This window comes from Montipora capricornis, chromosome 6 (assembly GCF_036669925.1).
Source record: "Montipora capricornis isolate CH-2021 chromosome 6, ASM3666992v2, whole genome shotgun sequence".
NCBI classification, from domain to species: domain Eukaryota; kingdom Metazoa; phylum Cnidaria; class Anthozoa; order Scleractinia; family Acroporidae; genus Montipora; species Montipora capricornis.
Window position 1 is genome coordinate 68,426,682 of NC_090888.1, and position 21,519 is coordinate 68,448,200.

A 21,519-nucleotide genomic window follows, 5' to 3' on the forward strand; every position below is an offset into this window, starting at 1 on the left:
CCAAGGATTTAAATTCTTCTTCAAGTGCCATGTTTTCCTTCATCAATTCTTCCATTCCTTAAAAAGGGAATTTGACTTGTGGTAAATAGATTATACAAATTGTGTAACTTCAGTAGATTAATGCAAAATCTACCATCAACATTTGCAATTGCAATAATAATTACATATACATTTTATTTTATTAAGAATTTTCGACAAGAACATAAGCCCAAAAAATTGACTTGCTTCCAACTGAGTGGCTTAACAGCTCAGTTGGTAGAGCATTGTACTGGCATCACAAAAGTCACGGGACGGTTCGAATCTAATGCTAACCTAATGTTGGGAATGCTAAACTGGGGCCTTAAAATTATGTGTATGATATGGCTAGCAAAAGCAGAGGTTTGATTCTGGGTCCAGTATTGACGTGACAATGACTTATGAAATGCGAAAAAGTGTGGAGTAAATTAATTTTAGCTTACCATCAAGCAAAGCAGCATTTCTTGATCCTAAGTGGAAAATATTAAAGTAGACATTGCTTGCGGTTTGTTTTAAAGTGATAATGTAACAAAAAAGCTTAAAATGAAAACAGCACAACAATAACTTGTGTAGAAACTGTATTGAACAAAAGAGAACAAACAGATATAATTTATGGTAATTTCAAACTTACGGATGTTTTCAACAAATTCATTGTCATATTCTCCAAGCTCATGAAGTTCTTGGCCTGCCATAAAGGCTGCATAGCCCTTATCAAGATAACTAAAGAAGTACTGAAAAAAAACAAACTCAAAGTCTTGTCAAGATAACTGAAAAGCGCTGGAAACAGCAAATAAATAGTTGGTTGAACTGCAGTCTACTTCTGAGAAGTATTTTGTCAACAAAGTGATATATTAAAGCCATATACTTACAGGTATCCAAAGTATAACACAAAAATTTTTTACAAAAAAATGTTAACAACATCTACAATCCCCAACAAAATTAATTGATTAATATGCATTATTTTTTGCAGGCAATGTACAAGGTGTCAGTAGCTTTCATAAAAAAAGCACTTCCCTGTTGGTGCTCCGTTAAGGTGAAATGTGTTTTGCAAGGAAAATTATGCAGAACAACATTGCATAGGGGGTAGGGGGGAAGAAATGTATCATGTATTTGCATGCAGCCAGATTGAAAATTATTGTGACTTGCACTCCAGTCATGAATGGGTTAACATTGACACCTCAAATGCTCCTGACAGTTGATGAGTAAAATCGTCTGGCATTAGACAAGGTAAAATTCTCACCCTCAGGGGTCAATGGGTTTCATGGAGGGGACATAGTTTTTGACTGCTTAAGAAATGGAATCTACAGTTCAAAGTACATATACAGCGAGTTGCAGACACTTACTATAGGCATTTTTGAGAAAAGTAAAAACATCACCTTTTCTTTTTTACATTTATTCTTTAATGAAGTGCTTTAAATTATAATAAAATTATTACTATAATAATATAAAGCACTATCATACTTTATCCTCAGGTTGCCGTCCATCCTCTTGGTATTCTTCTCCTGCTCCATAGTTGTCCTCTGGGAACAAAACATGTCCTTCAATGTCTTGACCAATGCTCAATCCAAGCTACAAGATCAGGGAAAGGGAATATTACAGAAACTATTTTGATGACACCGTTTTTTTACAAATATAACATTATTACCAATCAAAACTTTGCTTTTTTAATAAGCAAGTAATATTCAACTGGGGACAAGTGAGAACTGAAATTTACTGACCCATATATTGGAGGATGCAAGTTAATTTCAATAATTTTTTTTCCTTTTCTGTCACAAAGTTGAGAATAAAAATTAATTCTTCAATTGACAGAAAAAGCTAACTTGCAACATTAGACTATTTTTATTATTATAATTATGCATTACCTGATAAGAGAAACCAAAGATTAAAGAAGTTTTGTACCATACCCTAATAAGCTCAATGAGCCAACACAGTGCACCCAGAAGAATTGGCCATGCATGTGGACTTCCAACAGATTGCAAGTTACTCTTTGAAATGGGAAATGCATACCTGGAAAGAAAAGCAAGTTATTTGAACTAATACTGTACTTGTAGGAATGTAGAATATTTGTGGGTTTCATTGGAGAACATTGGGCCTCTATTACTGGGATAAAAGTAATGTAACCTGAGTAACTTTAATAATTAAATGCCCGGAAAATAATTATATTTACAATAACTTCACATGAAGACATAAACGTACATGTAGAGACTGAGAAAAGACATATACATGTAGCAAAAATACAGTAAGTTTATTATTATTTATTATTTCTCTTTCATACATTTTGTAAGGTTAGCTTTTTTGTTAACGATGTATCATGCATGACCCTCATTAAATTGCTACCTTAACAAAGCTCACAAAATTTAATTCTGGTCTACCTAGGCAGTGTACAGACGTTTTCATTTTTTAAAAACCAGTTCTGCCTTGGGCATACTTAGCAAAAAAACAAAACTAGCAGTATATGGATGGTGTTCCCATTACTAGTTCAGGTGTTCTGACAATTAAGACAGACTACAGAAGACTTGATATTGAAGTAGTTCCTCCATACTGCTGGGACAGAAATCTTAAAGTTGACTTTGTCCCCACAGTTGTAGGAGAGATATTTGCCAATAAAGATTCTTTATTTTATTAAAAGGGTTGAAAATTCACCTTTCCTGGCAACAATAAATATTATGGCAAAATTTAGTCTTTCTTTCTCTTGTCTTGATGTATATTCATTGTAATTATCTCTTTTAAACTTAATATTTTGTAACTAGTGCCCGTAGCGCTATACTTAAATTCAAGACAAAATAAAGTTTTACTACTTCTACTACTACTACCCAAGCATCTTGAAGACCTTAGGGATTTCATCTGCTGGTTTTTGCTCAAGAGCTGTTGTATTCTGGGTGTCAGCTTTGATGTACTTGTAGAGAAACTATGAAAAAAATAAAAAAAAACAGATTCAGTGAAGTCTGTAACGAGTTTAGAATAATTATTCTAACACATTTCGTTTTTTTCACTTCCTAAGAAAAAGAAGGGTTCAGTACAAGAAACTTGAACAGATCTAATTTATGTCCAACCAGCTGCAGTTATACTCAATACTGCTGTACTTCCTGCAGTGTACATCATTAATTTTGTTGAGTCAGGCATAGCCAGGTACAAAAGTCGGACCGGATCAACTTGGATTGCTCCAGGGTTCTCCCGAAAATTTAAAGTAGACAGAGAAAATTTTCAAGTAGCCAGGGAAAGTTGCTTTCCTTGCTAAGCCAGCCCCCAAAAATGCATACACATGTATACATTTTCCCTGAGTTGTCCGTTGAATCCAGGTTGAGTAGATGGCAAGTTTTCGTTGGCTGGTCGCCTGAGCTCCTGGAGAACCCTCATTGCTCACCTCAGATCGACACAAAAAAAAATGATGAGGCCTCGAGAAATCACCCTAGCCCTAACCTAAATAGTTTGGGTTTAAAAACCATTTTTTGCTCAATCCGAGGTCAGCAATCCGGAGATGATTTCATCCAACTTTTGTACCTGCCTGTCAGGTATCTCCACCTTTTTAGGTTTGTGACTCAAAATATGGACAACAAAAAAAAGGATCAGTTTAAGCGTGGATGGAAAACTTATTTAACGGAAGTCTTGGAATAAGCAGAAGGAGAAGGTCTGCTCAAGCATGCGACATTGAGGAAAGCGAAAGATGCTGTACATGTTTTGAGAGGGATGAGGGAACAGCAGTGTGCTCTACCAGTTGGTTCTGGAAGGATTTGTGGAAGGAGTCCATGCTAGAGGCAGACCAAGGTCAAACTCATCACAAACAGATGAGCTTGGGAACTGGTGCTTATAAGGTTAGCGGGGTGCCAGCTGCAATGTGCATGGAGGAGGTTTCCATGGCAATCCTGGCAGCAGGAACCACCCCCTGCGAGCAGCTGCTAACCAGCACTGTCACACTGAAAGGATTCAGTGGAAACCACTTACCTGACTGCAAAAAAAATCAGTAATGGAACAAGGGGGGTGGGGGGAGGAAGCTGGGGCAAGAATCTGCAAAGATTCACTGGAAAAGCTGTAAGAGATCTGCAAAGATAGGCTGAATGCAAAAATGCACAAAGTGAAAAGCCACAAAGCCCCTCTAAGAGCCCTGAAGGCCACCCCACAGGTCACGTATGCAAATGGTAAAGGCCCCTGGACAAGTTTGCTTGACTCTAACTTTGCCTAAATGTTATTTAGCCACATAAAAAATGGATAAGTGATATTTTGGATAGGGTTGGGTTACCTCATATACTGAGGCAAAGACAACGGCTGAGGACTGGCTTGTGTGGGGATGCATGACAGCCAAACATTAAGTATCAAAGATTGGATGCCACTTGACAACGACAACTAATTAAAAGAAAAGGTTGTCTTATTTGGAGCAATACGATGCCAAAAATGGGAAGTAACTCAATGTTCATTGCTTACTTAAAGAAAGTTTTTTTTCGTTACTAGAGTAAAATTTTTTTTCTTTGAAACTATTTCATTTAAAACCACTTTACAACTTAAAATAATATTCAATATACAGGTCCATCATTTTAAAAAAATGGGGGTAACATATATTTGGTCAATCCAGAGTACAAATGAATACAAAAAACTGATAAGGAATGTGATTTCACAACAAAGATATCATATCAGAATTAATCAGTTTATCATGTTTTACTTTGTTTTGCAGAGGGTCACTACTTTAAATACGCATCCTTCTTTTTACAACTTCTGGAGTGGGCAATAATGCATGCAAGCCTGACTGTATGCAACAAACTAAAATCAAGTTGATATGATTGTCATGTGGTTTATATTTTTCCTGTTTCAATTTAAAATTCAATTTTGATTTTCCTTCGTTTCAGATTAAATCAAAATTAAACTGGTTTAAAAAATTTTAAACCAAGAGAGAGAATCCCTTTGTTATAAATAGATATTTTCAAACAGTCATATCATTACCTTGAAAATGTTGCAAAACTCCTTCATTGAGGGGGCACTCAGAATTCTCATAGAGATTTGGTGAGGATAATTAAATTCTGTTAGAAACTAGAAAAAGTAATTGGTTTGCATTAGAACTACCATAAAAGCAAAGATATAATCTACTCAAATTTGACAAGACATAGCTCAATTTTATAGTTGGCTCAAGATTTTTCAAACCAGCTCAATTATGATTTTCCTTTGATTAAGATTATGATAATGAAAATTAGACAAAGAAAGATCAAAACTGAACTTGTTTGAAAAATTTAAACCAATGAAAATTTTGAACTACAACAAAGCCACTGGTCCATAATTACAATACAACACAATACAATACATACTTAATTGACCGCTCCCCATAGGGGCTTTTCAGGGCCAATGAAACACAACGAAACGACAGAACAGAACAACAACAACTGTTAAGAATCCCAACTGGCTGGAGGCAAACCAGTTGACTATTTACAAGTGCGGCTGGGAAGTTGAACCAGGGACTACCAGGATCAAACTCAACGAGTGGTCAGAGCGGGTCTTGAACCCGGGATCTCCGGATCTCAAGGCAAGCGCCCTAACCACTGGGCCACACTGCCTCCACAATTCATACCTCCATAAGATATCATAATAAGATATAAGATATCATATCCATAAGATATCATAATTCATACCTCCATAAGATATCTGATCATCTTTTGTTGATAACCTGTGAAGAATATATACATCATGTCATATCTGAATATATTTGGTTTTCTGGACCACAGTTGGCTCGCTAATGAGACCACTCGCCCTCCACGAACTTGTTCCACATCTGATTCCTGTACTCGGAATTATGCAAGTTGAGTTTGCTGGTTCTCTGCACTGCATATGCTCTCGATGGGTATTCTAATTTTTCCCACTCATCAAAGATCAACATTTTAGAAGGCAATCTGGAAATGACTGCCACTTTTTTCAGATTTTGAAAGTGTGTTTGCTTTATAATGCCTGAATGGCAAAATTTTGAGCTTTGATTTTTATCAAAAGGTTGTTTAACTTCAAATTGAGACTTGAGTGTATTAGTTCTGGATTTCACGGTCCACATTACTCACAGTCCAAACTGACCGATTGGTCCTCAGAGGGTTGGATCTAGTGAAAAGTGATGGCACTTACTCACTAGCTTAAAATTTCAGTGTGTAAATGCAGCTTATTATGTATGCAAACAGAAGTTTAAAAGTCTGAAAGCTCAGAAACCCTTGTGCTGCATTTTAATTCTGCTGCGTACACATGCATTGCATTCTTAAACTAGTGAGTCTGTGAAGTCATTTTCTCCTTGATCCAGCTCTTTTAAGATTTTAAAGTTAGTAATGGGAGACCATTAAATAGGAAATTTGAGTAAAAATAAAAAGGTGACTTTTTGAAATAAGGGTTTAAAACTTGGGTCACAGTACTAAGTGTTTAGTTAACATAGTTTTGAAATCCAAAGGGAGAGAATTGATTTTTTGGAGATCATAATAGCTCACTTTAACCCTTTCAGCCCCAAGAGTGCCAAATGGCACTTATAGATTTTACTCTGTCTAACGCCAGACGATTTTACTCGTCAATGGGGAACCCCTCGGGGCTTAAAGGGTTAAGCTAACAGCATCAAAAAACTATGTCCCCGTTTAATGTGACTTCATTTTATTAGTTCACTAAAGCACTTTGTGCTTCTTTATATGAACTTGAGACTTGAATATTAAGTTACTATTATTAGACTATTATTATTATTATTATTATTGTTGTTATTATTATTTTTATTATAATAAAATGGGTAACAAATTATTCCTTAATTCTGGGGCAAAATTTCAGTGTTAATTTATAATTTCACATGTGAATTAACAATCTTGCCATGGCAACTTTTCTTACAGTGCCAAAATGGCATCTTATGGACATAATTTGTCACCCATGATATTAATGGCTAATCAAATAGTATACACCTGTACTCGTGAAATTAGCGAATATTTCACTTGCGTTTTGTCCAAAATCAAATAATTTCCCTGGCTTAAAGGCTTAGAAAATTTGGTTTTATCAACAGAGTTGATAATGTAAATTGACCATGGTACAGGGATTCTAAAAGCTGACATTTCGAGCGTTAAGCCCTTCGTCAGAGCGAATCAAGGAATTATGGATTGTGTGTAGTTTTTATAGTAGAGTAGGAGCTACGCTATTGGTGGTAACATGACATCGTTAAAAACAGGAATACATTAGTTAAACGAAAAGCGTTCATTAATAAATACCATGGGGAGTAAGGGTGCTGATTTGGAAGATGAATTTTTGTTCCAGATTCTTGCAGCTTTTTGTCTGACCCAGATGTAGGGAAAGGCCGCTGATAGCCATGTGTTGTTTGGAGTGGATAGGGAGATAAAAATGACGAGCGACTGGCTTAGATGCATCTTTGTCATTCTTATCAACATTGCGAAGGTGTTCGTGGAATCGTCGCCTAGTCGTCTACATGTCTCACCGATGTATAATTTATTACGTAATGTACAGGTTATGCAATAAATGACATTTGCGGAGGTACATGTGAAGCGATCGGTGATCTTAACAGATCGCTTAGGTCCCGATATTTTGCTAGTGCACTTCTAACTAAAAAGTTGCCTATGTTTTTGTCGCGTTTGAATAAAATTAGTGGAGGTTGCGAAAAGATTCTACCAGTCTCGGGATCATTTTGGAGTAAAATGGACAAAATGCACATGAAATTATTCATTAATTTCACTCGTCACCATTTGATTACTTACACTCATTATGACTATAATTATGATTATTATTGAGGAGATTAACTCACAATGGAGCTAGTGAGGTCTTTTCGGCCCAAATTACCGGATTATGCCATAGTGGGCATGTGTCACATGAACTATAGTGGCAGGCATTAACAAAGTGAATAATTATAAATTAAATGTCAACAGGTTAATTGTGCCATTTTTACCACAGCCTCACATACACAATTTCGTTGGTTAGGAATGGTCAAGAGCTGGTGTCTTACACCTACTGTATAAATAATGAGATCTAGACTTCCTCAATAAACATTATGATTATTATTATGATTATTATTATGATTATTATTATTATTTTTATTATTATTAGATCTAATGTGTTAACAACGAATGTTTCCTTTTAATGAAGTTTCATGGCAGAAGTCTGTGGTTCAGTTTTTTTAATTAATGTGCTGATTGTAACTGCTTGGGGAAAAATTTGAATCAAACGTAACATCAGAAGTGCTAGTGGCAGGGCATTTAGCAGTTACACCACAACAAATTTACTTTAATAATGGTGAAACCAGTTTTAATGATAGAGTTCTCACCTCGGTCTGAAAGTGGTCTTGGGTCTTTCATCTGCGCACAGTTTTCTCTGCCATACTGGCTCGATGGCCGGCTAATCAGACAAAAATTACTTGATATAATTATTTGAAGCAGTATAATTAAAAACTATGCCTCTATAGTGAAGATTCTTCAATAACAGAGTCCTCCATGGTTGGCCTAAATATGGTATCTGGCCACCTCGCGTACCACACAAACACAAAGGTAAAAAAAATGCACAAGAAACCTCCTTGGATTTGCTAGCGACGATCTTCCAGATGACGATGGTCGTCTTGTTCCAATCGATTGCCGCGTTCCGAGAGAGGTCTTCTTCTCTCGAACAGATTGTCTGTTTTGGTTTCCAATGTTCAAAGTTCCTAAGGTAGTACGTCTCATCTTGAACAAATTAATATAAGCTGCCTAAAAGAAAATACCTCGCAACAAAAATCAACAAGACGCTTTTTCAAAGGAACGGTCCACTTTGAAAAAGCGCGCTACGACAGTCGGCTCCAGTTTACGCTCGATGGAGAGCCCAGGCATTCTCGGCCCACTGTTGACCCACTGTGGACCCACTGTGGACCCTTCTGTGGACCCCACTGTGTGTTTACATAAAGACCAAGGGTACAGGGGGTATGACTCGCCAAACTAGACAAAAATTCCAATCGGAAATTTTGCCAGTTTGAAAGTCTACAAGGAAAACACGAAAAAGAGCAAGAATATCTCACTAACTTATAATCAAGTTTGTAAGTTGAAGGCAAAAATGTTGAGTTAGAACATATTTTTGTACTTAATGGAAGGTGACGGAGGGGGTGGGGGACTGGTGTATGCTTCAATAATTTTCCTGTTATGCAAGAACTCCGCAAAGTGGAATGACGTAGTAATCGGGTGGGCTGGTGTAAGGAAAATCTTTATATATCACTAAATGACGTCATTTGAATCACCTTTCACAAAAAGGGTCACCGTACATGTCACGTGGTACAGGCTTTGTCATGCAATGGTACTGATCTTTCGTGACACCCTCTGTCACGTTTACGTCATTTCAAAATAACAATGGTTTCGTTTCCAAGGATATATACAAAATGGCAGGAGGTGCTGTAATTGCAAGCGTAATTACCAATAACTAAAAATGGGGGTCGCTGGAAGTTGTGGAAGTGGTAATCTTTTCTTTTCTTTTCTTTTCTTTTCTTTTCCCTTCTAGGAAGCTTACCTTATCCGTTTTAAATACTTTTTTATGATCGCAGGGAAAATAGTGCAACCAGGAATACCCACGTTCAAGGTTGTTCTTGTGGGTAAGTTGTGCAACGTTTAACCTTGTGTCAGATAAAACCTTGTTGGTAGATTAAAGTTCAGGAAATAGCGGGATTCTGTTAATGGACAGTTGCGTACAAACCGACAGTGTAACCGTTAATTAATTACTTAATTGAAATGTTAGGTGGGCATGCATTCTTTGTTGCGTCGCTATGATTATTGATATCTCTATCTTTATTGCAATTCAGTGGCAGTTTGACAAGTTTTACAGAAATTTTGATGGAAAGGCATTTGTTGAATTACAACATGAAAATTAGAACAAACATTCATGAAAATGTTATTAAAACCACGGAATGTCGTGCGCTGTGGAACATCTAAGACTTACATTAACTTCGATTTTGTGATCAGTTAATAATTAAGTCTAACATGATCTCTAAACAAAGCAACCGTCGAGTAGAAAGTAGAAGGAATATAATTATGCAAGGAACAGGAAGAGAAGTTCTTGTTGATCAAAGGTTAGAGCATCTCAGAGGTGTTTCAGCGGTCAAAAGATTGATTCATCATGCCTTCGACTTTTATTCCCTTTTCAGTTATCCCTTAGCTTTTGTCCAGCAACTAGCATATCTTCTTTCTCAGGGGTACATTTTCCCCATCACCCCTTATGATCATGATCCTATTACATTGTCATTAGCCAGCTGACCAGTGTAAGGGTCTGTAAGCTGAACTCAAATACATACCTTGCACACCAGGAGATCTTGTAACTCAATACTTAATAGTGCATCTGACCAGTGTTCTGTGGATGTCGCAGGTTCGTTTCCTTCCTTGTAATCTGATTTTCTTTTCAGTTGCTCCTTCAATCATTGCTAGGCAATTAGCATATCATGTTAGGGGTGGCAAATAGTACCTCCTAAATCTTGGCACTCGCAAACTTTCCATCCAATCTCCAAATCTCGACAACCTTTGTGAAGAGTCTCAAAGTCTTTATTAATTACATTTTATATTACATTTATTTTGGTTTGAAGTCTTGCATGTTTTGGTCTCAGTCTCGGGTTTGCAAACAAGGGTCTCAGTGTCTTGGTGAGTCTCGTATTTGACCATTCGTCACCCGTCATGTTTGAAGAATAAGGACATTCTAGTCTGGTTGAATATGAGTGTTGTTCACCATGGGTTATCACCTTGACGTGGTGGTGAAGCTTGCAAGGCCTTTAGATCTATGCCAGCTGGGACCATGGTCCCTGGCAGTTTCAACCTTGCTGGATTGGTCAAGAGGTAGAGTCCAGACAGAGAATAACCCCCCCCCCCCCCCCCTTCCTGACGGCAGCAGGTTGAGCTTGGGGCCAATTACCCCTTCTCGTAAAAACAACAGATTACAGAAACCTTAAAAAAAGGCCCCATTTCCCTCAGGGGGAAAAGGACAAGATGATGATGATGATGACCAAGGGAAAATGAAGCAAAGTACAAGAAGAGCACTCATGTGGCTGTATCTTGAAGAAAATCATTTATCGTAAAGATTGCCCTCCTCAGTGGCTTGCCAAGGGGAGGGTAAGGAGTAGGTAAAATTTTGCCTGCGATTGAAATCAGGAATGCCTTAATCTTAACTTTGCTTGTGTTGTTTAATGCAGGTGACCCGGAAGTTGGCAAAACAAGTATATTTCTACGATATACCAAGAACCAGTTTGACTACAGTTACCAGCCTAGTGTTTCAGTGAGCATTGGAAATGTTGTCAAACATGTCAACATTCCTTATGAGACCATTGTGTCTGTGACACTTTGGGATCTCCCAGGCCGTGAAGAAATGGACTTGAGAAGAAGTTATTACAAGGATGTAGATGCTGCAATAGGTAAGGGTGTGAAATTCTGAGGGGTAATCTATACCTCTTACTAACTGAGTTTGAGGTCCGTACTGTAAGTTACAGACCAAGTTTTTTCTGTTAATTTATGGCCCAAGCGCAACGCATAAGGGCCGTAAATCAATGGAAAAAATGAGGATCTGTCACAGTCAGTACAGACTGACAAAACGTGGTTAATAAGATATTTATGATTATCTCTGAGATACTCAGGTGCATGGGAACGGAAACTAGTTAGTTGAAGTCAAGTGGAAGGTTCATCTGCCACAAATGATTGCTGCGTGAAAAGTCGAAAAACAAATAAAATTTCTTGGGTTTTTGAAATAGTTGCTTGCAAGATTAAAACAGTTTTACAAGTAAATATTTAACATAAATGACATGAAAGACTTGCTTGAGAGTGTACAGCAGGCTGTACTGTATTATATGGCTGCCAATCATAGCGTGCATACTCGGAGAGATAAAATAATAAATACCGGTATGTGTATTGTTATATATATTGTTTTGATCTATTTAATTCAATTTCAATTTTAATCTTTTCAAGTTAAAGACCAGTTGTTTCCCTTAACTAGGCCCTTTTTGGATGTTCAACCTATAGCCCAAATCCTTTTCTGATAATTTTTTTTTTTAACCACAATTCAGGCTTCATACTTTTAATAGAATGGTTTAATTATAGAAAGTGATTTGTAGAGTGGCTCCTTTCTAGTCATCTGATGGTCTGATTCCCAAGGAAGCGTTTTTAAAAAACCACATTTTAGACCTAAATTCTTAATGCAATACGCTAAAGGAAGAAATTACACAAAAGTCATGCAGTTTTTACATGGAACAAATGACAGGTGACAGTACTGATAAGGATATAGATACCAAATATAGACTTTCTGTGGCATGTTGTGTGCATCAGTCTTCCGTACTTAGAAATAGTTTTTGAGTTTGTGTGACAGTTCAAGCTCGTGCAAAAGTTGAAAATTATTTGGAAAAAAATCCAGTTAACTAGGAAGAGATCAAGTTTTAAGGATCAGAACACCCACTAGTTTACTTTGTGCCTATAAGCAAGTCTTGCATAGAAGTTCCACTGTCAGTTTGTTATTTAGAGTAAGTGTTTTTTAATTTTGCTGTAGTCTGTTAATGCTGATGAATACAAGTTTGAGGAGTTTAAAAGTTTGTTGTGTTACACTGAGGGTAACACTTATGCCTTGCAAATGGTTCTTTTTGCAGTTGTCGTTGACATGGATGACATAGACTCTGTTACTATGGCAGGAACATGGAAGCAAGATATTGTCAATAATGCTGTGTTTACTGACAGTTCTGGAAACATAAAGGAGAATAACACAGAACCTAATAAGCAGATACCCATATTACTTTTAGGAAACAAGACAGACAAGGTTAGCCTACAGGGTTGTTTTCATGATCCGTGATTTCATTTACCGATTTTTATTGTTTTGCACCATTTATCAAATTTTATCAGGAAATGGTCAAAAGTACTACACAGGTATAAAAAATAGCCATGTTTGCAGAGTGACCAAAGTAGCTTAACTGATTGACTCCTGGGGGATCCCCATCAATTGACAAGTAAAATCATCTCGAGTTAGTGAGTAAAATACTAAGTTTTACAGTGTGTGATTAATTAACCCATTGACTCCTAGGGGTTCCCCATTGACGAGTAAAATCGTCTGGCGTTAGGCAGAGTAAAATACTAAGTATGGCCGGTTAAGGCCGGTTTAGGCCGGTTTAGGGGTGAATAAATTAAAAGGCTTTCTAATTCTTCACTGCCATGTTAAAATAATCATAACTTTATTTGCATTGACATTTTGAAGGATTAGTCTTAGACAGGGTGCTGTCTGTTGTACACTCCTTCTATCGCCCCCCGGTAAAGACTTTACAGTTACTTTGCAAACTTAAAAACCTGATTCTCAGAGGAAAATGTCTGGCTTGCAAAAGTTGAGTTCTTTATTGCTATGAATTTGTGGCAAAAAAGTCTCATGGTGACCAATGCACACAGTCATCTGTTGAGGATATGTGTACTGGTTTGGAACTGTTTCATTTTATATTAAAGGGTATGACTGTCTAGCAACGTGTAGACTTTAGAGATTGTATAACTCTTTTCACATCATCATGCTGTTCCCAGATAAGCAACATTATTTGCTTTACGTTTGCAAACTTCTTCAATTACACTGTTGAGTTAAGATAGTTCAAATTGACCCTCTTTTTTCAAAGCGAAGGCTGTAGATACTGCAATAATTATGAAACTCAATGGCAAATATTTAGACCAGAAGTATTTGCAGATGTGGGTTTGCACTTGATATTATGACAGCCTTACTTGTTATTTCCCTATTTTCTGGATAATTTTTCAAAGTTTGAGTTCAATTGTTTTTTTAACCAGCTGAGTTATCAAAAGGGTGACGAAGAAGCTGATGAATCAGTAGAAGAAATGACAAATTTAGAAACAGTTCGAGTGTTGGAGGGTGTGGCACTACAACATGGCTTTGTAGGAAGGTTAGTAAATACACCTTGAAGATGCATCATTGTATTTCAGCTAACCTTGCTGAGAATAATTACAGACTTTAAACTCCTCTCCACTTAGTTACTTTGTAACTTGACAGTCTGTGTTTATCTCTGTCTTTGGATTTTCAAATAAGAAATGGAAGAAAGGAAGGCTGGTGTTTTTTATGAAGATTACTTTCTATGAAGATTTAACAGCCCTGGTGAAAATCCCACCAAATCTTGTGGGATCATTAATGATTTTCAAGGATGAGGTAGAACTTTTAGAGAGATCTTTGGTGGTAAATCTTCTTACAAAGATTGTTAACCCTTACCAGCCCCATTGAAGAGTAAAATCATCAGGCATTAGACAGAAAAAAATCCATAAGTCTCACTCTTAAAGGTCTAAGTTCACTTTAAGGAGAGTAGCTCTGCTAATAACAATTAGGGCCTCAGCGAGAATGGAAAGAAAATTAAGAATGTTTTCAAGAATTTTTGGGGAATTATTATTTTATGATTAATTTTTTTTTTGATATCTTCATTGATGAGGAATACTCAGATCTTAAAAAATTTCCCTTGGATCTATATAGACTGAGAAGAAGTCTGGTTATTTATCTCTAAGTTATTGACCGAATGCATAAATGGCGGCCAAAAATGTATTCTTTTGTTTATGTGCTAATTAGACTCACTAACCTCGCTTTCAAGCATCTTTTGTATTTTGTCCATGCAAACGAGGCTAGTGAGGCTAATTAGCACATAAACAAAAGAATGCTTTTTTGGCCGCCATTTATGCATTCAGTCTATTCTTTTATTTTTCAGTGTTACTGTTTCAGCCAAAGAGAGCGACAATAGTGTGCATGCTGCAATTCAGTCCCTTATTCGACACTTACTGCAGCAGAAGATGAAGAATGCAAGGCAGTCTTTGAAGGGAGGCATGTTTGCAAAGAATGAAGAGATTGAGGAGAAAAACTATGTGACCATAAGTCCTTTAGAAGTCTCAGAAAAAAAAGAATTTATACCTCTTATCGTCACAAAAGTCCCTGAGGTGGGTACACACTGAATCCCATAACTGGAGAGAGTATGATCAAATTGTACTTGTATTTATTATAAACAAGTAAATTTTATTAATGCTGTTTTGCATTCATAGTGAGCAAACCATGAACACCCCTAATTTAAGTGTCAAGAGTGTTGTTGTGTTCTAAAGCAAGACTCAATCAGTAATAAGGAAACTGAATTTTGTTTTGGGAAGTTGATTTGTTTGTGGTTATGAGCATCAAGAATGCAATGCATTTAGTGCTAGTACAAGCTGTGTGTGACTCTTTAGGAGCCTGTTCCTCAAAGGTTAAATCTATTACATACCTCTCTCTTAAGTACCTAACCGAGTTCAAGGTCCATAGTGTAAAATTACAGACCAAGTTTTTTCCCGTTGGTTTATGTGGATCTGTTTGAGATCCATGATTTTACAGTACAGGCCAAGAAAACAAGGTTAGTAAGGTGTTTATTGCAGCCATGCAGGAAAGGAAACTAGTTGAAGTCAAGCACAAGGTTCAACTGCCACAAAGATTGCCGTGTTTAAAATCTAAAAAAACAAATCTTCTTGGCTGTTTGAAATAGTTGCTTGCAAGATTCAAAGAGTTTTACAAGTTTATGTAACAGAAATGACATGAAAAACTTGCTAGAGAATGTTTAGCGGATCACACTGTCGAATACAGCCCTTTAATTTATCCAATGACAGTGTGCATACTATCTGACAGATATAATTAATGTGCCTATTTCCTTACAGTGCTCTTTCTTTTTGGCTTTTTTAGTTTGATGTCTTCTTTGCTGAGTGTAATGGGCCCATTGAAATAGTGCAAATCACAAGTACAGGATTACTGGATGCCAAAAATGATTTTAAGAGGGCCTGCAGTAGAGCAGGTGTAACCGGCAGTGCAAAAGCATCTCTTGAAGAATGCATTGATGGATTGAAGCAACTTATACGAACAGCTGATGATGAGGATGGCCTTGAGGTAAGACAGCGGTTTTTGGAGTTTTTGGTTTTCCTTAATCATCATCATCATCATCATCAAAAATTAATTTGTTAATTAATGATAAAATTCTTACACAAGCATTCACCTCCCACCAATGTGGCCTGGGTTCAATTCCGAGACTCGGCATCGTATGTGGGTAGAGTTAGTTGGTTTTCTACTCTGCTCTGAGAAGTTTTTCTCCGGGTACTCCGGCTACCTATTAAGCGACCACCCAAAATTCTGACATACAAATGTTGTGCTTTTAAAAGACCTATAGATGCAGAACAGCAGTTTACAGGTTTTAAATTAGCAATATTACAAAAGCTTGACGATGACCATTCAATGATTTCCAACACCCTATGCTTGCAAAGGTTATGTTTCAAGGGGATTAACAGATTCAAATACCTCGGCTTACTTCGTAATTTCAGGAAAAGTTTTCTTTTCTTAAAACCTCTCAATTTGTTCTGTCCAGGCACATGAGGATGGAGGATACATAAAGCTTATAGTCAAGGAAGAGTGTAAGGATCAGGTCCCTGGTCCTGTTCAGAGGGTACTCAAATCATTCCACACTGAAGTAAGTGGGTTTTTGAGATCTTGATTTGAGGAAGGGTGGTTGAGTGGTTGATTGAACCTCTGAATGGGGCATGTCTGAGTTACTGAACTAGTTGTTGTGTGAAATCATCAAATGGAATGACGCTTTGGTGAAAATTCATAGGTCATTTTCATTTACAGTGCGACGCGCCTTACCGTGGCCGCCTAAAATTTTTTTACAAATTATCCGCCAATCAGGGTGTGCGAATTTGATTGACAGTCACGCCTCCTTGCAAAGTTCGCACGGTTGTACCTGTATGTTGAACACCGTTGCATGGGTTGTTGAGTTGACGTATTTACTCGTAATTGTCAAATTTGAAAGGTTGTTGGGTGGCCACGGTAAGGCGCGTTGCACTGTAAATAGTGTAAATGGTTTTGCAAAAAGACTTGTTTTGAAGCAAAGGCTAACAACGACTTGGAGATTAGCGTTCGAAGAAAGCTTGATAAGTAGAGGGAGGGGAAGTGCAAGTGGAAAATGCAACGTTAAGGTGATTTTTTCCTAATTCTGGTCTTTCCACTTCAGTGTCTCAACTACTTTTGTCGCTTATTGTAGCTTCGTCTTGGCTTCAAATGAAGGAGGGACCAGGCGTAGCTCAGGTGGTTAGTGCGCGGCTTTCTGAGCAAGAGGTCCCCGGTTCGATCCTCGGTGACTTCAACGTCTGTTTCGACTTTCCTCTGATCCGTGTAGATATAGCTTTAAATATCCGTAAAACGGAACACTGACAGAGGGAAGGGGGTAAAGGGCGTACCGTCGGCTTCCATTGATACCAGTTTCGTAACTGAAGGAACTACCGACGCTCTGTGATTGGCTACTCATTCTCCGAATATCCCCGAGAATTTCCTTTACTATTCACTTCCGAGCAACTAACGAGGGATCTGCGCCCGAAACTGTTGTAATCGTTGCCGGAATAAATGACTTAAAATCACCTTTTTGTGCTTTCTTTATCTCATTGTTTTAATATATACTAAAACAACTATAGTCACCTCAGTGTCGGAGGCCAATACCACCTCGACTTCGGTGAATACCGGTAGCTGTGAAAACTATCCAGCGGATAAACACTAGCAAAACCAATTGAGTTTTCCATTGGATAGCGCTATATCCACCCTTCGAACAATTATAACCCTTCAACTATGCCTTGCGCTGTTATTTTTACAGCTTGGAGCTGCATCCAAGAAAGTCTTAACACAGTCCCCTGGGGCCCTCAATAAACTGCGAGAAAATGAAGAGAAAATAAACGAGCTTAAAGTGACCGCATTTGACCGTGCAGTGGCTAGAGGAATGAGTCAAAGACGAGCGAGGGCCGCAGTCATAAACATTGATGCCAACTGTACGAGAATAGGAGAAGCTCTTGCCACAGCAATGGAAACCATGACGGCGGTGGATAATGATTACAAGAGAATTAAGGCGGCTATGCTTTGGTAACGAAGGACATTGAGCGGTTGTTTCAGTCAAAAACGTCGTTCAATTGGGAGACGAAAAACCAATAGCAAAGTGAGTGCTCTGGGCAATTCCAACGGACCGAAACAGATGATGCAAAACAAACCTGATCGCGGGAAAACCCATTTGGAAGCCACTCAAAAACTGAAAGGCCTCCGCATTTTAGAAAAGGATTTTTTTCTCGAACCAGTCACAGCAACCACACACGAAAGGAAAGGAAAGAGAAATAACTTTATTTAAGTGTCTAGCCTTCTAGTACTCGAGCACTAATTAGGTACATTGTAAACCGAAATCAACAAATTAACGCAAATCAAATCAAATGTTGGTCGTTGAGACCGGTCAAACTATCAATGAAACCAATCAGAATTTGAATTAAATATAGCAAGAGCCTGTGAGTAGGAGCCTCCTTATGCACTATATCCTTGAGTCAACCTTTACACGTATCTTTTTTACCTTTAGCAGGGGACTCACATTTACGTCAATTTATTTTTACATCAATTTGCATGATTTGTTTTTGCTATTTTTTGTCTTGGATTGACAATAACTTTATTCTGATTGGCCATTCTTAAAATTGCGTGCAGAGCCGAAGAACTCGTTGCGAAAGATACGCGCAAAGCTTGACTCATAGGGCTTGTACGGGAGAGGCATGCAAGCTCCAACTCATGAGCTCCTGAATATAGTTAACCACCGCTTAGGGCGGGAAACAAACTTCTAAAAGTCACAATTTGTCTCGGTTCATCTTCCGATTGGATGAGGATTAGTGGTATTTCGCACACGTTTGTGATATTAAGTCCGTATCTAATTCCCTCTTTATAGGTTTGTATTGGTCCTCAGTTAGCGAGGCAACTGTAAGCACCAGCAAACATACGAAAACACACTAACGTGCCGTTAAACAAAAGGTGCTGACGATCAAGAAGCTAATGAGCAGAGTTTGCTTAAAGGTGAACCTCCACTAAAACAAGAAAATAACTTTAACGCACAGAACATAATTTTTACAATAGAACGACTTTCATATGACCTTGAAAATTAAACGTAAAAACAGAACGTAAACAAAAATGCAAAACATTTAATTCGCTTATCGAACAAAAACAAAACGAGCGCGAATTTCCATTGGCTTAGCGAACGCGGATGCAAACAACGTCATCTCTCCATGGAACTTTCTGGAAAGTTTCGCACTGACGTCATTTGAAATGCAGAAATGTGATTGGGCACTCGAACTGTTTACTGCCCATATTAGGAGATTCCTTGGCGTGAATAAGGAGAAGGTTTGTTTTAATCTTGCCAAACATTGGTCCTTGAAACAAATTGCGAACACTTTTTCAAGTTCATGCGAAAGTCGCTCTAAGTATTGTTCCCAATTTTTCCAATGAAAGTGTTTGTTTCTGAAATAACTTAATAAATTTCAAGAACGCTTGTTTTGGTTTTCAAATTTCCCGGACGCCACCATCTTGAATACATGTGACGTGTCGTGGTTGCCCTATTGGAGGTTTTCACGTGACGTCACCGCTTGTGCGTCCACCAGAAGTCGTAGATTTCTCTATTGTTATCGGTGTCTCAAGAGGTACTATTGTTGAAACAATAGGGAAAGCACGACACGTCACAATTATTCAAGATGGGGGCGCCCGGGAAATTTATAAAAATTCACTTTCTTCGATGCAAAGACTTTTTGGAAGAAAATTTTCGATCATTTTTGATCGCAAACATTTTATTCGGTTTAAAATTAGCCATTAGTCGGAGTGGAGGTTCCCTATAAGGTCGGTACGCACTATTAATTTTGCGTTGTAAAATATTTGTACGAGTTTCAGACCTCCAACAATAACGAAAGGAACTCACATATTTATATTCTTAACTCTGAAAAGGAGGCTTGGGAAAGAATTAGGGGCAACGATATTCATCACCGCATTTAAAGGGCGCTTTCTATATTTCAGTCGAAAATCAAATGGATGGTTCAATTTTGGTTTGATCATAGTTAATCCAGGGAATGAAACCTTAAAACCACCAAAAGCGAGAATTCTCTATTTTCGAATTCCCCATAATACACTTTGTTCGCCCCCAAAATTTTGCATAAACCATTGTTTTCAAATGCTCTTGGGAATATGCAGTGTCCCCAAGAGCATTTGAAAACAATAGTTTATGCAAAATTTGGGGAGCTAACAAAGTGTATTATGGGGAATTCGAAAATAGAGAATTATGCTGTCGCAATCGATGTTGAATTGACCGTGACAGTGCAAAATCTTTCGCTTTGCTTGTCTTCGCACAGGTTAGCAAGTTAGTTGCGCATAATTTAATCAAGAGATTTGATTGGTTATCTTCTCGAAAAAAGGTATGTTATTTGCACCGTCAAGGCCAAAAACATAGACAAAAACGTGAAACAAAGACTTGTCGAGTTTCATAACCATCTCCTTGCATGAATTATGGTTCGATCCGTCCTGAATGTTTCGAGCGGTCTTTGTCCGGTCTGACGACCTAAAACAATTCGTCCCCTTTCTTTGGACCAAACAGTTGTTTTCGGTGGCTTAAATATCGTCTTTGCCCCTCGTCTTCTGTAGGTAAATATGATGTAAATATTTTAATCTTTGCTGGAATTCTTTTGTAGGTATTTATTTTTTAAGTAAAGGAAATTTTGTACGACTTTTAAACATTGTTGAAAATAAAAGAAATGAAAATGATATTAAATTAAATTAAGTTAAATTAATCTTGTCTTTGTCAAGTGCTTTTTTATACCAAAAACGTAATATCCATATTTGAACTGCTAAGCAAAATCCAGTTTCGTTTGATGTACTGTGACATGGGTCAGGATGGCCCGGAAAAAGAAACAAAACGCAAACGAAACAAAAAAATAAACCCAAACCAAGAGAAAATGAGGGGACAGAGAGGGAGGCTCAAGGCGTTGGCCGGGATATGTTATGTCCACGAAAGTTATTTTTAGACGAGCGGAAGTCTTTGTTCTAGCGGAAGTCTGTCTTCTGAGATGTCCGCATGCAGTCTTGCCTCGCTCTCAGGTTCTTAGTGAAAAGAGAAAATGATTTTGCACGTGGAAGGCTGATGATTATATATTTTCTTTCAAACATCGGACCGAGGTTAGCCTGCATGCGGACGTCTCGGAAGACTTCCACTCGTCTAAAAATAACTTTCGTGGACATGACATATCCCAAGGGCTGGACCGGGAGCCTCCTTCTCTGTCCCCTCATTTTCTCTTGCCCAAACCCCTTCCCTCAATCGTTCAACTATAACCACCACAAATTTTAAGAAAAAGCTTATGATTTTAAATTTAAGATATAATTTAACTACAAGTATAGCAGTTACTACAGTTACTATCTCTAAATTAACTAATCTTACTAATATATATACATGGCTAATTGCCAACGAGCAAGCCAAGCGAAGACGGGAGGCTTGCGAGGCGGCCAGCTTAACGCCGCGCGAAGTATTGCAGCAGGCAGAAAAATTCTCAATCGTGCTGTGAAAGTGTAATGTAAGGCTACTAGTGTAATGTAAGGTTCCCTGGAGATTTAGAAGGGACCAATGAAAGCGCATGTTTTGACGTATGATGTCATTAGACAAACTTGCATGACGCGTGCGACAATTGATGATCTTGTGTTCGCAGGTGAGTGAAAACACATTTTTTTCCCATTTCCCTGACCATT

General features: G+C 37.8%; 2 protein-coding genes and 1 long non-coding RNA gene across 4 annotated transcripts in view; 2 read left to right on the forward strand and 1 right to left on the reverse strand.

Moving 5' to 3' along the window:
* Positions 1–2,821, forward strand: part of LOC138053039 (uncharacterized) — a 7,939-nt gene extending 5,118 nt beyond the window's left edge. The window contains exons 2-3 of the long non-coding RNA XR_011133200.1: positions 986–1,048; positions 1,488–2,821. This is a non-coding gene — a long non-coding RNA (uncharacterized lncRNA). The remainder of the gene's footprint in view (positions 1–985; positions 1,049–1,487) is intronic.
* LOC138053033 (kinetochore protein NDC80 homolog) overlaps positions 1–8,732 on the reverse strand; it is a 20,392-nt gene extending 11,660 nt beyond the window's left edge. Inside the window, exons 1-10 of one of the 2 annotated variants that reach the window (XM_068899714.1) lie at positions 8,515–8,732; positions 8,273–8,343; positions 5,628–5,662; positions 4,948–5,034; positions 2,829–2,923; positions 1,920–2,022; positions 1,477–1,584; positions 647–746; positions 459–485; positions 1–57 (exon numbers count right to left, since the gene is read on the reverse strand). The exon at positions 1–57 is cut by the window's left edge and continues 11 nt beyond it. In XM_068899714.1, coding sequence (XP_068755815.1) covers positions 1–57; positions 459–485; positions 647–746; positions 1,477–1,584; positions 1,920–2,022; positions 2,829–2,923; positions 4,948–5,034; positions 5,628–5,662; positions 8,273–8,343; positions 8,515–8,663 — 832 coding nt within the window. In that variant the 5' untranslated portion in view covers positions 8,664–8,732. The remainder of the gene's footprint in view (positions 58–458; positions 486–646; positions 747–1,476; positions 1,585–1,919; positions 2,023–2,828; positions 2,924–4,947; positions 5,035–5,627; positions 5,663–8,272; positions 8,344–8,514) is intronic. The other variant, XM_068899715.1, reaches the window with a different exon arrangement.
* Positions 8,733–9,322: 590 nt separating this feature from the next.
* LOC138050784 (uncharacterized) lies at positions 9,323–20,553 on the forward strand. Its single transcript, XM_068897071.1, has 9 exons — positions 9,323–9,421; positions 9,509–9,556; positions 11,138–11,356; positions 12,575–12,741; positions 13,740–13,852; positions 14,657–14,882; positions 15,646–15,846; positions 16,319–16,420; positions 17,594–20,553. The coding sequence occupies exons 1-9, from the start codon at positions 9,394–9,396 to the stop codon at positions 17,858–17,860; spliced, it is 1,371 nt and encodes a 456-aa protein (XP_068753172.1). The 5' UTR covers positions 9,323–9,393; the 3' UTR covers positions 17,861–20,553.
* Positions 20,554–21,519: the final 966 nt, after the last annotated feature.

Excerpts from the sequence above, each read along its gene's own strand:
- LOC138050784 (XM_068897071.1), top strand. The coding sequence starts at position 9,394 with ATGGGGGTCGCTGGAAGTTGTGGAAGTG. Across the intron at positions 9,422-9,508 it reads CGCTGGAAGTTGTGGAAGTG|GGAAAATAGTGCAACCAGGA; the intron begins GTAATCTTTTCT and ends TTATGATCGCAG. Across the intron at positions 11,357-12,574 it reads GGATGTAGATGCTGCAATAG|TTGTCGTTGACATGGATGAC; the intron begins GTAAGGGTGTGA and ends TTCTTTTTGCAG.